This window comes from Varanus komodoensis, unplaced genomic scaffold (genome assembly GCF_004798865.1).
Source record: "Varanus komodoensis strain SLA01 unplaced genomic scaffold, ASM479886v1 scaffold7_3, whole genome shotgun sequence".
NCBI classification, from domain to species: Eukaryota; Metazoa; Chordata; class Lepidosauria; order Squamata; family Varanidae; genus Varanus; species Varanus komodoensis.
In genome coordinates, this window is record NW_025336480.1 from 27044855 (window position 1) to 27059732 (window position 14878).

Sequence of the window (14878 nt, forward strand, 5' to 3'; positions counted from 1 at the left end):
CTCTCTCTCTCTCTCTCTCTCTCTCTCTCTCTCTCTCTCTGTGAATTGGCCGAGTGTTTGTTGTGCATACTTTGCTTTTTGCTTTCCTTTAGGGTTGGCAGGTAGAAGGAAACTGAATGAGTGATGACTGGAAAGAAGCACATTCTCAAGGGTTCCAACTTCATGTGGAGATAGGAACAGAAGCCAGTCAAACTTGGTGGATGTGTATATGTGCCTGCCTGCTCTTTCCTGTCCCCCAGTTCTGAAGCTGCACATTTTCCCAAGGAGAACTTGAATTCAGATAGTTGGCTGGTAGCCCCTCTTCATGGCAAGAACTTAGCACTCCCTGCTCTATCTTCTCAGCCTGAGGATGTGGTTTTTCCATCAACTTCTGACTTGGCAGATCATTCCCTTGCAGCATCTCCTGTCTATGGACCATGTAAGAGCATGAAAATACATAAAGAGACACTCCTGGTCCTTTAAGTCAGCACTCAGCAGAAGCAGTGCGGCTAAAAAGCCAGGCTATGCCAGTCGTCTTAAAGCATCAGCTGACCCCAGTTCTTTGCTGTGATAACAGTTTCTTATGGGAGAATACTCCAGCCACCACTTCCCGTGATATGTTGTCCAAGCTCCTGAATGTGACCCAGAACAAACAGTGCATGTTGTGTTGCAGTCTGCTTCCCCTGACCTCACACCTACTGAAGACATGAGCCAGTTAGAACCTTCTGGCGAGCCAGCCACTGACACTGGCTCCTTGAAAGCAACAAACCTGAAGCATCCAGATGGAGAACTCCTAGGACTAACAGTCCAAAAACACTGCACAGCTAATCCATCTCCTCTTCCTTAACAGATATTTTCCTGATACTGAAGGGGCAGGGGGAAGATGGAAGGCATTCAGTCAGAAAACATGGTGGAGGAACTTCCCGATGCACTCACAATGGCGCTCGAAGAAGACCTGAAATATTGGCAGAAGCCCCTTCCTCATGCTAGGCATACCTATGGGCTGACCACCGAATAATAATCAGCCTTGGAATCTTCCTGAAACAGCGCCACACATGTGCGCACAGCCTACATGTGTGATGCACAGAGACCACAAATAATAATTAAAGATGTTGGCATCTGAAGCTCCTGTGGAACTCAATGAATTACACAGTGCGATTCTACAATAAAAGCCTTGTCTGGGAGCACCTGCTATTTATGTTAAAACTGTTGCAATATTGGAGGATTTGCATGGAAGATTTCTATCTGTTTGCATGGGAGTAATAAGTGTGGGCAAATTGCTTGTGTAAAGCACATGACAACTCTGAAATGTAACCCACTATTAACACTGTAGACTATCCTGAACTAGAGAGTGCAGTTTACCACAACCAAATGCTGAAACAGGGCTGAAAGAATGAACAATTTATACCATCCAGAGCACTGGATTCTAATACAGTTCATGTTTAGAGGGATATGAGAGCAGACTGTGATGTGTGAAGATTTCTGAAGGTACTCAGTGGTTGCCAGTCTGTTCTCCGGCTGCTTATGAATTAAATTGCTAGAAATAAATAGCAATTAAAACAATAGTAATTTACATTAGGCAATGAAAGTGATATGATTAAGATGATGTCCCACTATATGTGTTTATAACCCAGTCTCTGTTTGAATAACTAACTGGGGAGGTTCTGCAGAGTCATACAGAAATGGAGATGGTGCTCCTCCACTAACAAGAGGGCAAGGTGGGTGATGCATGATTTCACTTATTTTGGTTCCTTCTGCAGTCCTCATCTTCTGTTCCAGAGGTTTGGGAGACCCTCTGGAATTGCACATGGGGTGGCTTGAGGGAGTTGCGGAAGAAAGGAGAAGAGCAGGTTGCATCACACATATGGGTAGAATAACAAGCTTACCCAAACTGGAGGAGGGAGGTGTCATCAACGAAGAACAGAAGAAAGAACAGCCCTGCCAAAAGAGCAATCTTGTCTGGCATGGACATCAAGTCTATAGTGTCTGGCGAAGGTACATGGGGTAGCCCAAGTGGCAGCTCTGCAGATGTCTTCCATCGGGACTCCCGATGCAAAGGCCGAAGAAGTAGCAACAGCCCTTGTAGAATGACCTCTTGGAGTAGATGGTAAGTCCAATTTAGCCAACTGGTAAGACAGAGCAATTATTTTTACTATCCATTTGGAAAGTCGTTGGAAAGTGACCAGATAGCCCCAGTCGTGTTCCGAGTATTTTACAAAAAGTCTATTGGAGTGTCGAACAGACTCTGCCCTGGACCTATAAAAGGCTAAGCAATGATGAACATCCAGCATATGCAGAGATCTCTCTATTGGATTCGAAGGAGTTGGAAAGAAGGCTGGTAAAACGATCTCTTGCTGCATGTGAAACGAAGTAGCGATCTTAGGAAGAAAGGACAGATCCAGCTGTAGAACTACCTTTTCCTTATGAAAATTCAGAAAAGGGGAATCTGCACTAAGGGCACAAAGCTCAGAAGATCTACGGGCTGAAGTAACTGCTACGAGGAAAGCAGTCTTCCATGAGATAAGGCGTAGATCAATTGTCGCCATGGGTTCGAAAGGTGGCTGAGTCAGTGCTTGTAAAACTACTGAAAGACTCCAAGTGGACATCAGGGGCCTTATTGTTGGATGGAGGTTACCCAATCCTCTCAAAAATCTTTTAATCAAAGGTTGCGAAAAAATGGAGAAACCATGTACATTCCACAGTAGTAAGAAATCGCTGCTGTATATTCTTTTTATGGAATAAGGTTTAAGTCCAGACTGGTGCAATTCGAAGAGGAACTGAAGAATCTGCTGAACGGACGTCGAGGACGCCGGAAACGAGTGAGACTCTGCAAAGCTAGAGAATCTACGCCATTTCGATTTTCTAGTGGATGGCCTTAATGCAGATTCGAGAATATATTGCAGATCTGGATGTAAAGTTTGTGAAGTAGAGGTAGTAGGGATTGCCGGTGGCGTCGACACTGGTGCAGCACATACGGTTATCGGATCCTCCAGGCAGTCAGTTTCAGTGACAAGTCTGGGTGTCGGATCGTGCCTTCCCTCTGGGTAATGAGATAAGGAAGAAGAGGGAGTTGGAGAAAATCCTCCCAAGAGATGTGAAGGAGAGTTGAGAACCATGGTTGGCGTGGCCACCAGGGGGTTATTAGTAGCCCTGTGGCCCCTTCGTGAATAATCTTTGCCAACACTCTCATGATGAGAGGGATCGGTGGGAAAGTGTAAAAGGCCATGTCGTTCCAGGGGATCATGAAGGCGTCCCCAGACGACCCCTGTCCTATCCCTGCTCTGGAACAATAGTTCATGCACACCCTGTTCTGTTGTGTGGCAAACAGGTCTATGTCTGGTGGACCCCAGAGGTGAAACAGCCTGTCGTGAACCCGACGGTCTAGTTCCCATTCATGTGATCGCGACATACGTCTGCTCAAGAGATTTGCTTCTACATTGTCTGTGCCTGCAAGATGTACTGCTAGAAGAGTGATACCTCTCGGTATGCACCAGTCCCAAATTTGCATCAACAGGCGGGCTAGTTTCGGGGACTGGGTTCCCCCTTGTTTGTTCAAATAAAAGACCGTAGCCATGTTGTCCGAGGTCACCTGGACAACCTGGTGAAGAAGTACGTCCTCGAACGATTGCCGGGCTTTGAAAATAGCAAGAAGTTCCAGGAAGTTGATGTGGTTCCTGGAATCCTGGGGACTCCACACCCCTTGGGTACGTAGGTCGGAGCAAATGGCTCCCCATCCGAGAAGAGACGCGTTGGTACTGAGAGTCACTGTAGGGTACCGAGGTCGAAACAGGACACCGACATTTAAATTGGCTGGTTCTATCCACCCTAACAGGGACTGAAGAACGGAGGCCAGGAGTCGAATCCATTTGGTAGGTGGATCTCTCTGTGGTCGGAACATCCCATTGAAGAATAACTGGAGAGGGCGTTGCCTGAGTTTGGCATGCGGAACCACGGCAATGGATGCAGACATGTGTCCCAACAGGCTCTGGATAGATTGGGCAGGAACAGTTCTTTCTCGTCAGATCCAAGAGATGCACCGAGCAATAGCATACTGTCTGTCTTGAGGAAGAAAGGCTCTTGTCAATGTCGAATCCAGCTGGGCTCTGATAAAGTTGATCGTCTGTGGAGGGAGAAGAGAAGACTTCTGTTGATTAATACAGAGTCCAAGGTCTTGTAATAGAGCACAAGTAATATCAACAGCAGGCGAAAGTCCTGCTTTAGTGTCGGAAACCAACAACCAATCATCAAGGTATGGGTATATCCGAATTCCATGTAGACGAAAGTGTGAGCAGACAGGGGCCATACACTTCGTAAAAACTCTTGGTGCAGTGGCTAATCCAAATGGCAACACCTTGAATTCGTAGATTTCAGAGTCTACCGCAAAACGAAGGAAGTGCCTAAGACGTGGATGTATTGAAATACGAAAATAGGCATCCTTCAAATCCAGCGAGGCGAACCAATCTCCTCTCCCCAGCAGCAGAAGTATATTTTGGAGCGTGGTCATCTGAAACTTCTTTGGTGTTATGAATCTATCGAGAGCTCTCAAGTACAATATGGGTCGAAGACCCCCATCTCGTTTCGGGACCATAAAATATCTGGAATAGAATCCGTGGAGTCCTTCCGATAACGATAAGCGACGAACAGCTCCTTTAGGAAGGAGTTGGTAAATCTCGTCTAACAGTACCGACGAGGTTGGTGTAAAATGGATAGGATTCGGTGATGGAACAACGTTGAATTCAATTCTATAGCCGTGCTGGATGATGGATAACACCCACCATCAGATGTAATGGACTCCCAAGTGGAGAGCCGACTTTTCAGCCGGTCCCCAAATGGGAGAGGGGAGGGTGAAGTTGGGAGGAGAGGAAAGGCTTGCTCATCGCATCAGCGCTGTCGCCTGTCTGTGTCGAAGCGGCGGTGGCCCTGCTGGAAGTGCTGGGACAGTTGCTATCTGTGGAGTTGCTGGCGTTGATGTGGTTGTTGTTGCCGAGGTTGGAATTGTTGGTGGTATTGCGGGCGTGACCATGACCACTTACAGCGAGGCTGGGATTGCAGTTCCGTACGACGGGCCGTCATTCTGGATTCTTGGATCTTTTTCAGTTTACCATCCATCTTCACGTTGAAGAGACCGGATCCGTCGAACGGCATCTCCTCAATTCTCCGCTTCATTTCTTCAGGAAAATTGCAATTACGCAACCAGGTGTGTCTGTGGAGGGAAATGGCACCGACAAGCAACCTTGAATCAGAGTCAACATGTTGCCTCACTGTGGAAAGATGCTGCACCGCCACTTGCATAGCTTCCTTAACAAAGGTTTTTGCTAGTTCGCCCTGGTTTCCTGGAAAGGTGTCAATGATGGTGTCTAAATGCTGCATAAGAAAATATTGATAGCGTGCCAGGGTCGCCTCATAATCTGAAATTCGTAATCCAAGGTCTGAAGCTGTGTACACCTGGCAGGCGAGGGAGTCAACTTTTCTTCCCTCCTTATCGCGAGGCGAGGTGTGTCCACGTGCTTCCCGGCCCTGAGAAGATTCCACAACAACCGAGTTCGGCTTGGGGTGACAGAGGAGGAACGGGATGTCCTCCTCCCGAACCCGATACATAGATTCATATTTACGTGAATTTGTTTGTGGGTGGGTCAGGAGGTCCCATGGCTGAGTCATTGCCTGCCGCAGAGTCGTAATGAACGGTAAGGCAATAGAGGTGGATCGTTCGCCCCTGACCACATCATAAAAATGGTCAGTGCTCGGTCGCAGTTGTTGGTGGGCTTCGATGTTGAGCGACTTCACCAGCCTGGTCATTAATTCATTGAAAGAGATGTATGGTTCTTCAGGTTACCCTGAGCCTTGCAAAGTAACCGCTGCATCTGGCGAGGTCGAGTCAACCTCAGACTCATCAGATTCCATCCAGTAAGGAGGTGGTGTGCTGGAAGAGGAATCTCCTGGTGACTCCGATCTGCCGCTCTCTCTAGATGGAGCCCTCGGGGCGTCTCTGGGTGTAGAATGGAAACGATCCCGAGGAGCTGGCGGTGAGGATCGTCCCCTGGAAACCGGGTAATAGGCCATGGATTGGTACTCTTCCCGTCTCGGAGCGGAGGAGTATCTGGAATGGTACCAGTCATAGGATCTAGCATCCAAAGAACGGCTCCTGCGGCTTCTTGGAGGAGAGATGGCGATGTCGGTATCCAGAGGGACAGGTGGCATTGGTGTTGGCGACCGAGCTCTTGGTGGAGAATCTCTTATTTCACCATCCGAGATGGAGCCACGCCGTGGGTCCAGAAGGGGTTCGGCTGCCGGTTGGCGCAGTGAGCCTGGTGGAGTAACCCTCATAGCTGCCTGGATGGTCGGGACCGAGGGGGTCGGTTCCGTGGCTGGAGTCAGGATCAAGGAAGTTGCTGAACCCGAGTGGCGATGCTTTGCATGCTCGGGATTCCTCGGCTTCTTAACCGGCTTGCCAGCCTTATCTTTTTTGGCCTTCTTATGCACAGGATGTTTGTCCGGATCACTGTGCTTCCTCTTCTCCTTTTGTTTCCTTGGTAGGGAAACGGGCTGATCGGCCATGCTAGGAGCACCTTCTTCAGAAGGGCGTGAGGGCGGAGCAATGGAGGAAGAGGCTGGGCGTTGCGGCAGGTCGGCTGAAGTTGGACGGCCTTCGGGTGGAGCCACAGTTGTGGGAGGCTTAGCCACCAGCCGGTCCAATTGGAGGAGAGCCTGGTCCCACAAGAGCTTAAGGAGGCGGTTCTCCCGATTTTTCCTCGCCTGTTTGGAGAAGGCCAAGCAGTGGCCGCATTTATCTGTCCTGTGCCCTTCCCCCAGGCAAAGATGGCACAGGTCATGCCGCGGTGGGCATTTTGGAGCCACACTTCCCGCACTTGTGGAATGCCGCCCGTTGCGCCATCGTAGAAACAGAAGAGGAGATAGTAAAGGGGGAGAGTAATATTTTTCGTTTGTTTGTTTTTTTTAATAGGAACGAGAGAGAAAAAAGATGAAAAGCAAGAACTAAGTGAAAATACTAACAGTAACGAGGGAATACTAACTTGGTAAGAAAAAGGGAAGTTTTTTAACAAGCGAGAGCTAAGTAATGATCTAAGCGAGAGCGAAGCGGCACGAGGCACAATGAACGGCGGTCGCAAAGACTGGAAAATGGCGGACACTCCGCTCCTTATACAATGCTAGGGGGGAGGGGGAGTGGAGTTCCCACCAAAAACCGTTAGCTGTTAATCTTCCGGCCAAAGGCACTACGCAGGCGCAGAACCCATATGTGTGATGCACGGAGGCCATGACGAAGAACTTTTCTAAAATTGTGACTCCTTTTCTGTTCATGGGAGCTCAATGGCCTTTCTATCAGCAGAGGGACACCACTGAATACAAACCTATGTTCCAACAAGGGAAATGTTAAGTAAAACACCCTTGCATCTGGCTCAGTCAGCTGGTAGAGTGGGGTGGGTGCCCAACTCCACCCTCTAGCTGCATTATGCATGCCTAGATCTTACAGTCTTGCTTAGCAGAGACTCACTGAAATGACCAGGGGCTTTTAGTCTAATTTTCATTCATTTAGCTGAACCTAGTGTATGTTAGATTTGAAACAAGTTTTTTTTAAACAACTATTATTATTTTTCCCCATTTTACAGAATTGCTTCTGCAGAGAAACAATCCCCTAAAAAGTGGAAAACAAAGAAACTCTGCCTTTCTGAAACCTGGAATAGTCAGGTAGAGTGGTTCTAGCAGAGACAAGGGATGATTTAGATCTCCCTCCACATGTGATTTTGTGTGAGGTAGATACATAAATAGATATGCAGGTGCTGCTTTATCCATTTATTTTCTCCTGCCTCATTTGAACAAGCTAGCAGAAAAGTAATTCTATTGAGAGCTTGAGAGTACTTCTGAGGAACACAGGACCTCCTTCTGAGCCTGGAATGTAGTGGTAGTTAGAACAAATGAATGCCCATGAATATCTGTGACAATATTGCAGGCTAATTTTGAATCCACCCTTTACCTGTCTCCCACATTTTTAGTCTAGTTCTCATAAGATTTATTCATAGTTTTACTAAAATAGATGAAATATGGACAAGCACCGTTTTCCTTCTTATTTTAAAGGGGCACGCTATGCAGCAGAAAGGAACCAAGCTACTAGCCCAAGGTTTCACATGAAGTATTTGATCATGAAACAAGGGGAGCTAACTCTTTCAAGTCCCATGTGCCTGGAAATGATGAGACTACTCATCTGAGGAGCTGAAAGGCAGGTGAAGCAGGGATGGGGGCAATCTGGCCACAGCAGACTTCAGACATAGAAACTGACATTGCTCTTGTGGTGTGAGGAGCAGCTCCCGGTGTTGATGTTAAAAGACAGCTTTTCTTGACGAGCTGCTGAATGGATGCTAACTAGTGAGAACTCAAGAAAAATAGTGCCAGGTATGACATAAAAAGAAGGGTACCGCTGTCATGGAAACAGACTGCAAGGAGCTACATTGGCATAAGGCAGACAGGCATTACAAGGTTTGCCTCACAGCCTCAAAAAAGAAGTTCAGTCTCAACCAGGGAAATACTATGACAGCAATAGTGAGGATTTGTCCCATATTATTTTCCTGCATCAGAGACACGGACTGACACCCTGTGGATTGGATTTTTGCCTGCCCAAAATTTTTACCCTGCCCCCCACACTTCAAACTTTAATCAAGGCATATTCAAAGTTTGTCCAGAGTTTCTCTTGTAATAACAAAAACTTTTTCAAGATGGAGCAACAAAGTAAGCTGGTCTGCTAATATCACATTCCTCTTCTCTTTTATATGTAATGTATGTGCAAACACAGAAACATTGTGCTATGTCTAAATCCATTCAGTTCTTCATGTATCAGCAGCAGATGGCACTTTTTTAATTCAGAAGACTTCTTGATAAGCATCCTTGAAGGATGGCTGAATATACATCTAGGCACTTTCTGGAGAAGAGAGTGTTCTTCTGCCCAATGAGATGCCAATACAGTATACTTTTCAAGTTTATCAGGGATATCAACTTGTGTTTGCATAGCATTTTGTCCAACAGACTTACTACACATTGAAAAGTTATTGCAACCTATAGCATGCATCCCCTTTTGTACATTATCAGGAAGTTCGCACGTTTTTACCTGCTCCAGGAGAGGAAGGCTCAAACCCACTGGATGCATCGCTGCATGCATTGGATGCTTGTTCAGACAGCTTCTTCTTTGCACTGCCGTCTGCCGACTTGTGGGACTTCTTTTTATTCTTCACCAGAATTTTGTACATCAGGTCTGCTGGGCTTGGAAGAGGAACACCACGTTCAAGCTGATAAAAAATAGACATGGGCAATAAGGTCATTTCCCCTCATGACAGCTTCTGTCCCCTTTCCCATCTTTGAACAGTGCAACTAGGATGAGAAAGCCATGGCCCTGTATTAATTATAGGCACCTGAAATGCAGAAATGCCAAATGTTGCTCTTTCTGCAAATTTCTTAGGGTGCAGATGGTACTAGCATTAATAAAGACTTGTTCTTCCACTTTTGGAAGATTCCCTCTTCCTAAGTAATACTAAATGAGTCTTTTTGAGGAAAATATGCAAGATGTAGTAAAGCAAGGCAACTGTAAAGAGATATATATATATATATAATATTAAATATTATATAATATATATATATATATATATATTAATATATTAAATACAACACACACACACACACACACACACACACACACTGCCTGTAGCCACAACTCTCTGGGCAGTTTATAAAGTTTATACATTTAAAGTATATTTTTATAAATTATAGTTTCTTTTAAATGTTTGTTTTAAACACCCTTCATAGTATCTTCATAGCATTAAAGAAAGCATACACAGAGCATTAAAGAACCCATACCCATAAAATATTCACTGTCAGATCAAAACAAAGAGGGGACAATATATGAAAAAAGAATGGATGCTGAAGACTTATCGTTTTCTTTTAACATTTGGCTAAACAACAAAATCAACTTACCGGGTATTTTTCCAGTGGCTCCATCAGCAAAGCATCACCAAATATTAATCTACAATATTCTGCCATTTTTGCCTGCTGTTTAGGGCTGAAAAGGGCAGAAAGTATAGAATTAAATGAGGCTTATTTATAATACTCAAAGTGCCAGTAATGGAAAATGTAACATCCTTTAACTAGATGAAGAGGTATAATTTTCTGATCCTATCATCCTAAATTGTTCTCGGTGATCTAGAGTCATTATGCTATTATTCTGACTTCTGCAAAGGCTCTTTTCACACATTTTTGCATTAAATAGCACATTAAAGGCTTCCAGCATCTGCAGCAGTAAACAGAAGGAAGTGAACCTGCCCTGCAAACATGCAAGCAATAATGTGTGCTTGACAGAATGCAAAAACTGAATGTGATGATGATGATGATGATGATGATGATGATGATGATGATCTCTAGTCCTCATTCCACTGCTGTCGGTTTAGCTGACAAGAAAAATTATGATTCCTGCCACAGATTTCACAGTTCTCTCTGTCACAAATTTCCACTCAGGGTCAAAACTGGAAAGAAAATACTACTGAGATTATTTTCCATCCCAAATTCCCAAAGTATTACTTTTTATTCTGTTCTTTTCTTTTTTTAGTACTTTGAGACTACTTGGATGCTTTACAACATATGAGAGCTATGAACAACATTTAATTAAAAATCATAGTTAGCAGACAGGGCATTCTCACCAAAAGGAATTTAAATTTAAATATATGTGCATTTTAGGGAATCATTTGATGGCCACTAGCATCATCTGTGGGGACATAGGATAATAGGAATTCCCAGCTCTGACCTTGGAGCTACGACATGGAGCTCCAATCCCCAACGCAGCACCTCAGAGCTGGGGCAGAGAGAATTGTGCTGCTCTCCCAGGCTGGGAAAGCTATATTGGAAGGAGGGGAAAGGGGATGTTTTAGGGGGCTGTGAGGGAATCAACTGGAGAGACCAGGATAGGAGGTATTCTGAACCTGCTCCAGCCTCCTTCCCTTCCCCTCTGAGATGCAGTTGCTGGATGACCAAAAGTGGCCATCTCAAAAACATTCAGAATGGGGGAGCAGAGAGGCAAAGATCACCTCTGATGCTCCTCCCACTCTGTGCTGGAAGTGTGGAGACTCATGCTTATTTAGATAAGATTGTGCCCTTAACGCCAGAAATTTGCAAGGCAATATTGTCTGTGTTGGGCATTACATGCAAACTGTAATTTTTGCCAGTCAGAGTAAGTGCTCTGCTCAATTCACCGGCAGATCAAATGACATCTGAACATCTGTACCACTCGCAAAACTCAGAGGACAGGGCTTTGGTGATGGCTTTTGTCCTCTGGGTAACATGCTTTTGTATTAGATAGTCCAAACACTCAGATTAGTTTAAGCAGATGAGCTATTATTTACAAGGATTAGTAGAACCCCCAATAAAAAGATTCTGGTTTGTGAAATGTCTCCAGGCCTTTTATTATAGACTTCCAAAAAGAGCTAATATTCAAAATTATTTAGTTGAGTTGGTGACAGTGTGAATTATCACACTGAGTTTTGCCCCCAATTATTTAATCAAAATTTTCCCCCAAAGCATAACAACCATTCAACTCAAGCATTTCAGCACCAAAATAATTGTTCTGTATGTACGTCTTAATCAAGGTCTATCAGTGACAATGATTTTGCAAACTTTGCAAACAGTTATTTAGGAGAAACACATTCATACCTTCTGAGGTGTAACTGAATATCATTTGAACACATTGGGTTGTATCCAAATTCCAGTTATTTCGATTGGTCTACCATGGGAAAATATGGGGAAGGGGAGTTCTCTGTGATCAAAGTCAGTGCATTTCTAAGCTTACAATGCACATTGTGGACCAAAAAATAAAAAAGTAATCCAACAGCATGTGTACTTTTGAAAAATCCACATAAAAATGCATACTTTTGAAAATATTCACAAATGCCCTGTAGTATAGGGGAAAATAATAAATATGTTTCCAAAATTATATATATATAAATGAATATATTTCCAAGTCTATACATAAAGACTATATAGAAGAAGAATATATTTCCATTTCTTTAACTGATATATACATTTAGAAAAATATGTACAGAATTACAGACAGGTTGTCATGCAAAAAGTCAAATTAAAACAACAACAAGAAAAGGTTGGGATTTGATACAGGCTTGAGCTGGAACAAGCCTCAAGGTGAAATTAGCTTGCTTGAATGTTGCTTGAGTGTTGCCAATTCACATGTCCCTAACAATGGATAAAACCCACTGTGTGCCACAAAACTTCTCACAAGGCAGCAAATATCTGTCCAAACAATTCCTGCCACACTTTAGAATCTCTGTCTTTGCTAACTATGCTAATTAAATAGTCTCAACAGCCTACATCTCTTGCAATATTTATTCAAACAGATTCTTTGTGGAACTATTTTAAGTACTTACGAATCTACATGATTTTCAAAAGAGAGGAGGATAGGGAAAGGGGATGTCTTAAATGCACATTCAGCAATAGCTTCTATCACTTCCTAGGGAAAAAAAAAGTAATAGAACTCATTGAGGATTTCAAATGTGAGTAGAAAATGGCATTTCTCATCCTGATAAAAGAAGATTTAACAGATGAACAAAAGCAGTTTGACAACTTCTAAGAAATACACCCAGATTGCTGTGTTCTAATAACTCTGAAAGCAACTAAGGAAGCTCTACTAGAAATATGTGTCTCAGCTTGATTTTCTTTGTAATCTTCAAATAAGCCAAGATGCTCCCTCGATTTCACTGTCATGTCTGCCTGTGGGAGAACAAGCTGCAGCTTACACTTAGAATTCTGTGTAGGACACAACTGTATGCCTAAAGCTATGCCTTTTTATGGATTATTTGCATAATTAAAATAGGCATGTATTCCCTGCTGGCATTTTCTGCTTTTCAAAAGAATGTTTCCTTTCAATATAATTTTGTTATTTAAGTTAACAAATTTCAGGCTTCCATCAGATGTAGGTAAATGATGAAACAGAATGTTTATACAATAGGTCAACTCGCACAATCAAAATACATTTATAAGTAGGTAGGCAGGGTTCAATTTGCATCACCACCCCTGGGGAGCAATTTGCTGTATCACCAAATCAAGGGAGCAGGGTTTGTTGGTGGGAGAACAGCTCCAAATAACCCATGGGCTGCTGCTGGGTAACAGATGACAGAGCAAACCATGGACTATTTTGGTCATGCACATTAAGCCTGTCTAGAAATGTTCCTACCTCTGCCTGTGACTAGGAAGGGCATTTGTTTCTCTAACAGTCATTCAATCCCATCCCATGGCCCCAGCCCGTCCACATGATTCAGGATGTTATGTGTTCAGGCTGCCTTGGCTATTCTAAACCGATCTATCACTATGGTTTAGCCTAAAATGCTACTTGATCTGGAGGTGGGAATGTAACAAAATATTGCTGAATAGGAGAGGACTTTTTCCTCAATGTTTAATTTGTTTGCTTATTTCTTTAGGGAATATTCGGCTTACCTCCCAACTCAAGGAATCCTCAGGATAACATACCATAAAAATACAAAGATTACATAGCAAAAATTCAAAGTCTAAAAGGTATTTTAAAACTGGGAAGTAATGTTGAATACAGACTGTCCTTACTCATTGTCTATTGTCTTCACCAGCTATTTAAAGGACACAAAAGAGGTTAGTTTATCTTCCCAGGGGAGGGGGTGTTCCATAGCCTGACATACAAAATAGCTTGTTATGAGTGTCCAGCAGCCTTACCCCTCTATGGAGTGGAACACATAAAAAGACCTCTGAAAATTAATGCAACTTTGAGCAGACACACAGGGAAGGAGGCTTCTTTCAAGGTGCCCTGGCCTCAAGTCATTTGGTGCTTTGCAAGGGAAAAAAAACAAAAGCCCAGCAATCTTGAACTGAGATGGTTCCAAAAGAAACTGGAAGTGCATGCACTATTTCAGGACCAGGATGATATGGTTTCTATAATATACACCAGACACAGGGCAAGACCACTGCGTTTTCCACCAACTGAAGCTTCTGTACACTCTTCAGTTCTACACAGAGCTCATTACAGTTGTCTAAATATGAAGGCAGGGATGGTTATGACCAGATCCACCTCCTAAAGGAAGGGATATAGGTCATCCACTAACCAAAAATGGGCAAATACATTCCTGCCAACCACTATGACTTGACCATTCAGGATCCAGAGGACTGGAGGGTGGCATCAGTGGTCCCAATTTTCAAAAAGGGTAGTTGAAGGGACATGGGGAATTATAGACCTGTTAGCCTTACGTCCATTGTAGGAAAAACAATGGAAAGGCTCATAATAGAGATCTAGTGATGCTAGATAGGGAGGCTGACAGCCACACAACACGGCTTCTGCAAAAACAGGTACTGCCTGACAAACCTTGTGGAATTCTATGACAAGGTTTCGAGATGGCTAGATGGAGGGGATGAAGTGGATGCGGTATACCTGGATTTCAACAAGGCCTTTGACAAAGTGTCCCATGATATCCTGGTGGAGAAACTGAGGAGTTTTGGGATACACCAAAGCACTGTTCGGTGGATTAGGGCATGGTTGACTGACTGAAAGCAGAAGGTAACCATTAGCGGGGAATTATCGGGATGGCGGCCAGTGACAAGCAGGGTCCTCCAGGGCTCTGTCCTGGGGCTGATCCTGTTTAATCTTTTCATTAACTCTCATGGAAGAAGGGGTAAACAGTCTGTTGATCAAATTCACAGATGACACTAAAACTGGATCAGTGGCCACAATTGAGGAGCAGGTACTCCAGATCCAAAAGGATCTGGACAGACTATGGAAGTGGGCAGGAGACAACAGGATGGCGTTCAATGTGGGTAAGTGCAAGGTCTTCCACTTGGGGCATAGGAATAGGTGTCATAAGTACAGGTTAGGTGACAAGTG

At 44.0% G+C, this 14878-nt stretch overlaps 1 protein-coding gene across 4 annotated transcripts in view; it reads right to left on the reverse strand.

Annotated features, from left to right (window-relative positions):
* Positions 1-14878, reverse strand: part of PLCB1 (phospholipase C beta 1) — a 592180-nt gene that overhangs the window by 153868 nt on the left and 423434 nt on the right. For all 4 annotated transcript variants that reach the window (XM_044454160.1, XM_044454162.1, XM_044454161.1 and 1 more), the window contains 3 exons: positions 12405-12487; positions 9955-10039; positions 9095-9272 (listed from right to left, as the gene is read on the reverse strand). In XM_044454160.1, coding sequence (XP_044310095.1) covers positions 9095-9272; positions 9955-10039; positions 12405-12487 — 346 coding nt within the window. The remainder of the gene's footprint in view (positions 1-9094; positions 9273-9954; positions 10040-12404; positions 12488-14878) is intronic.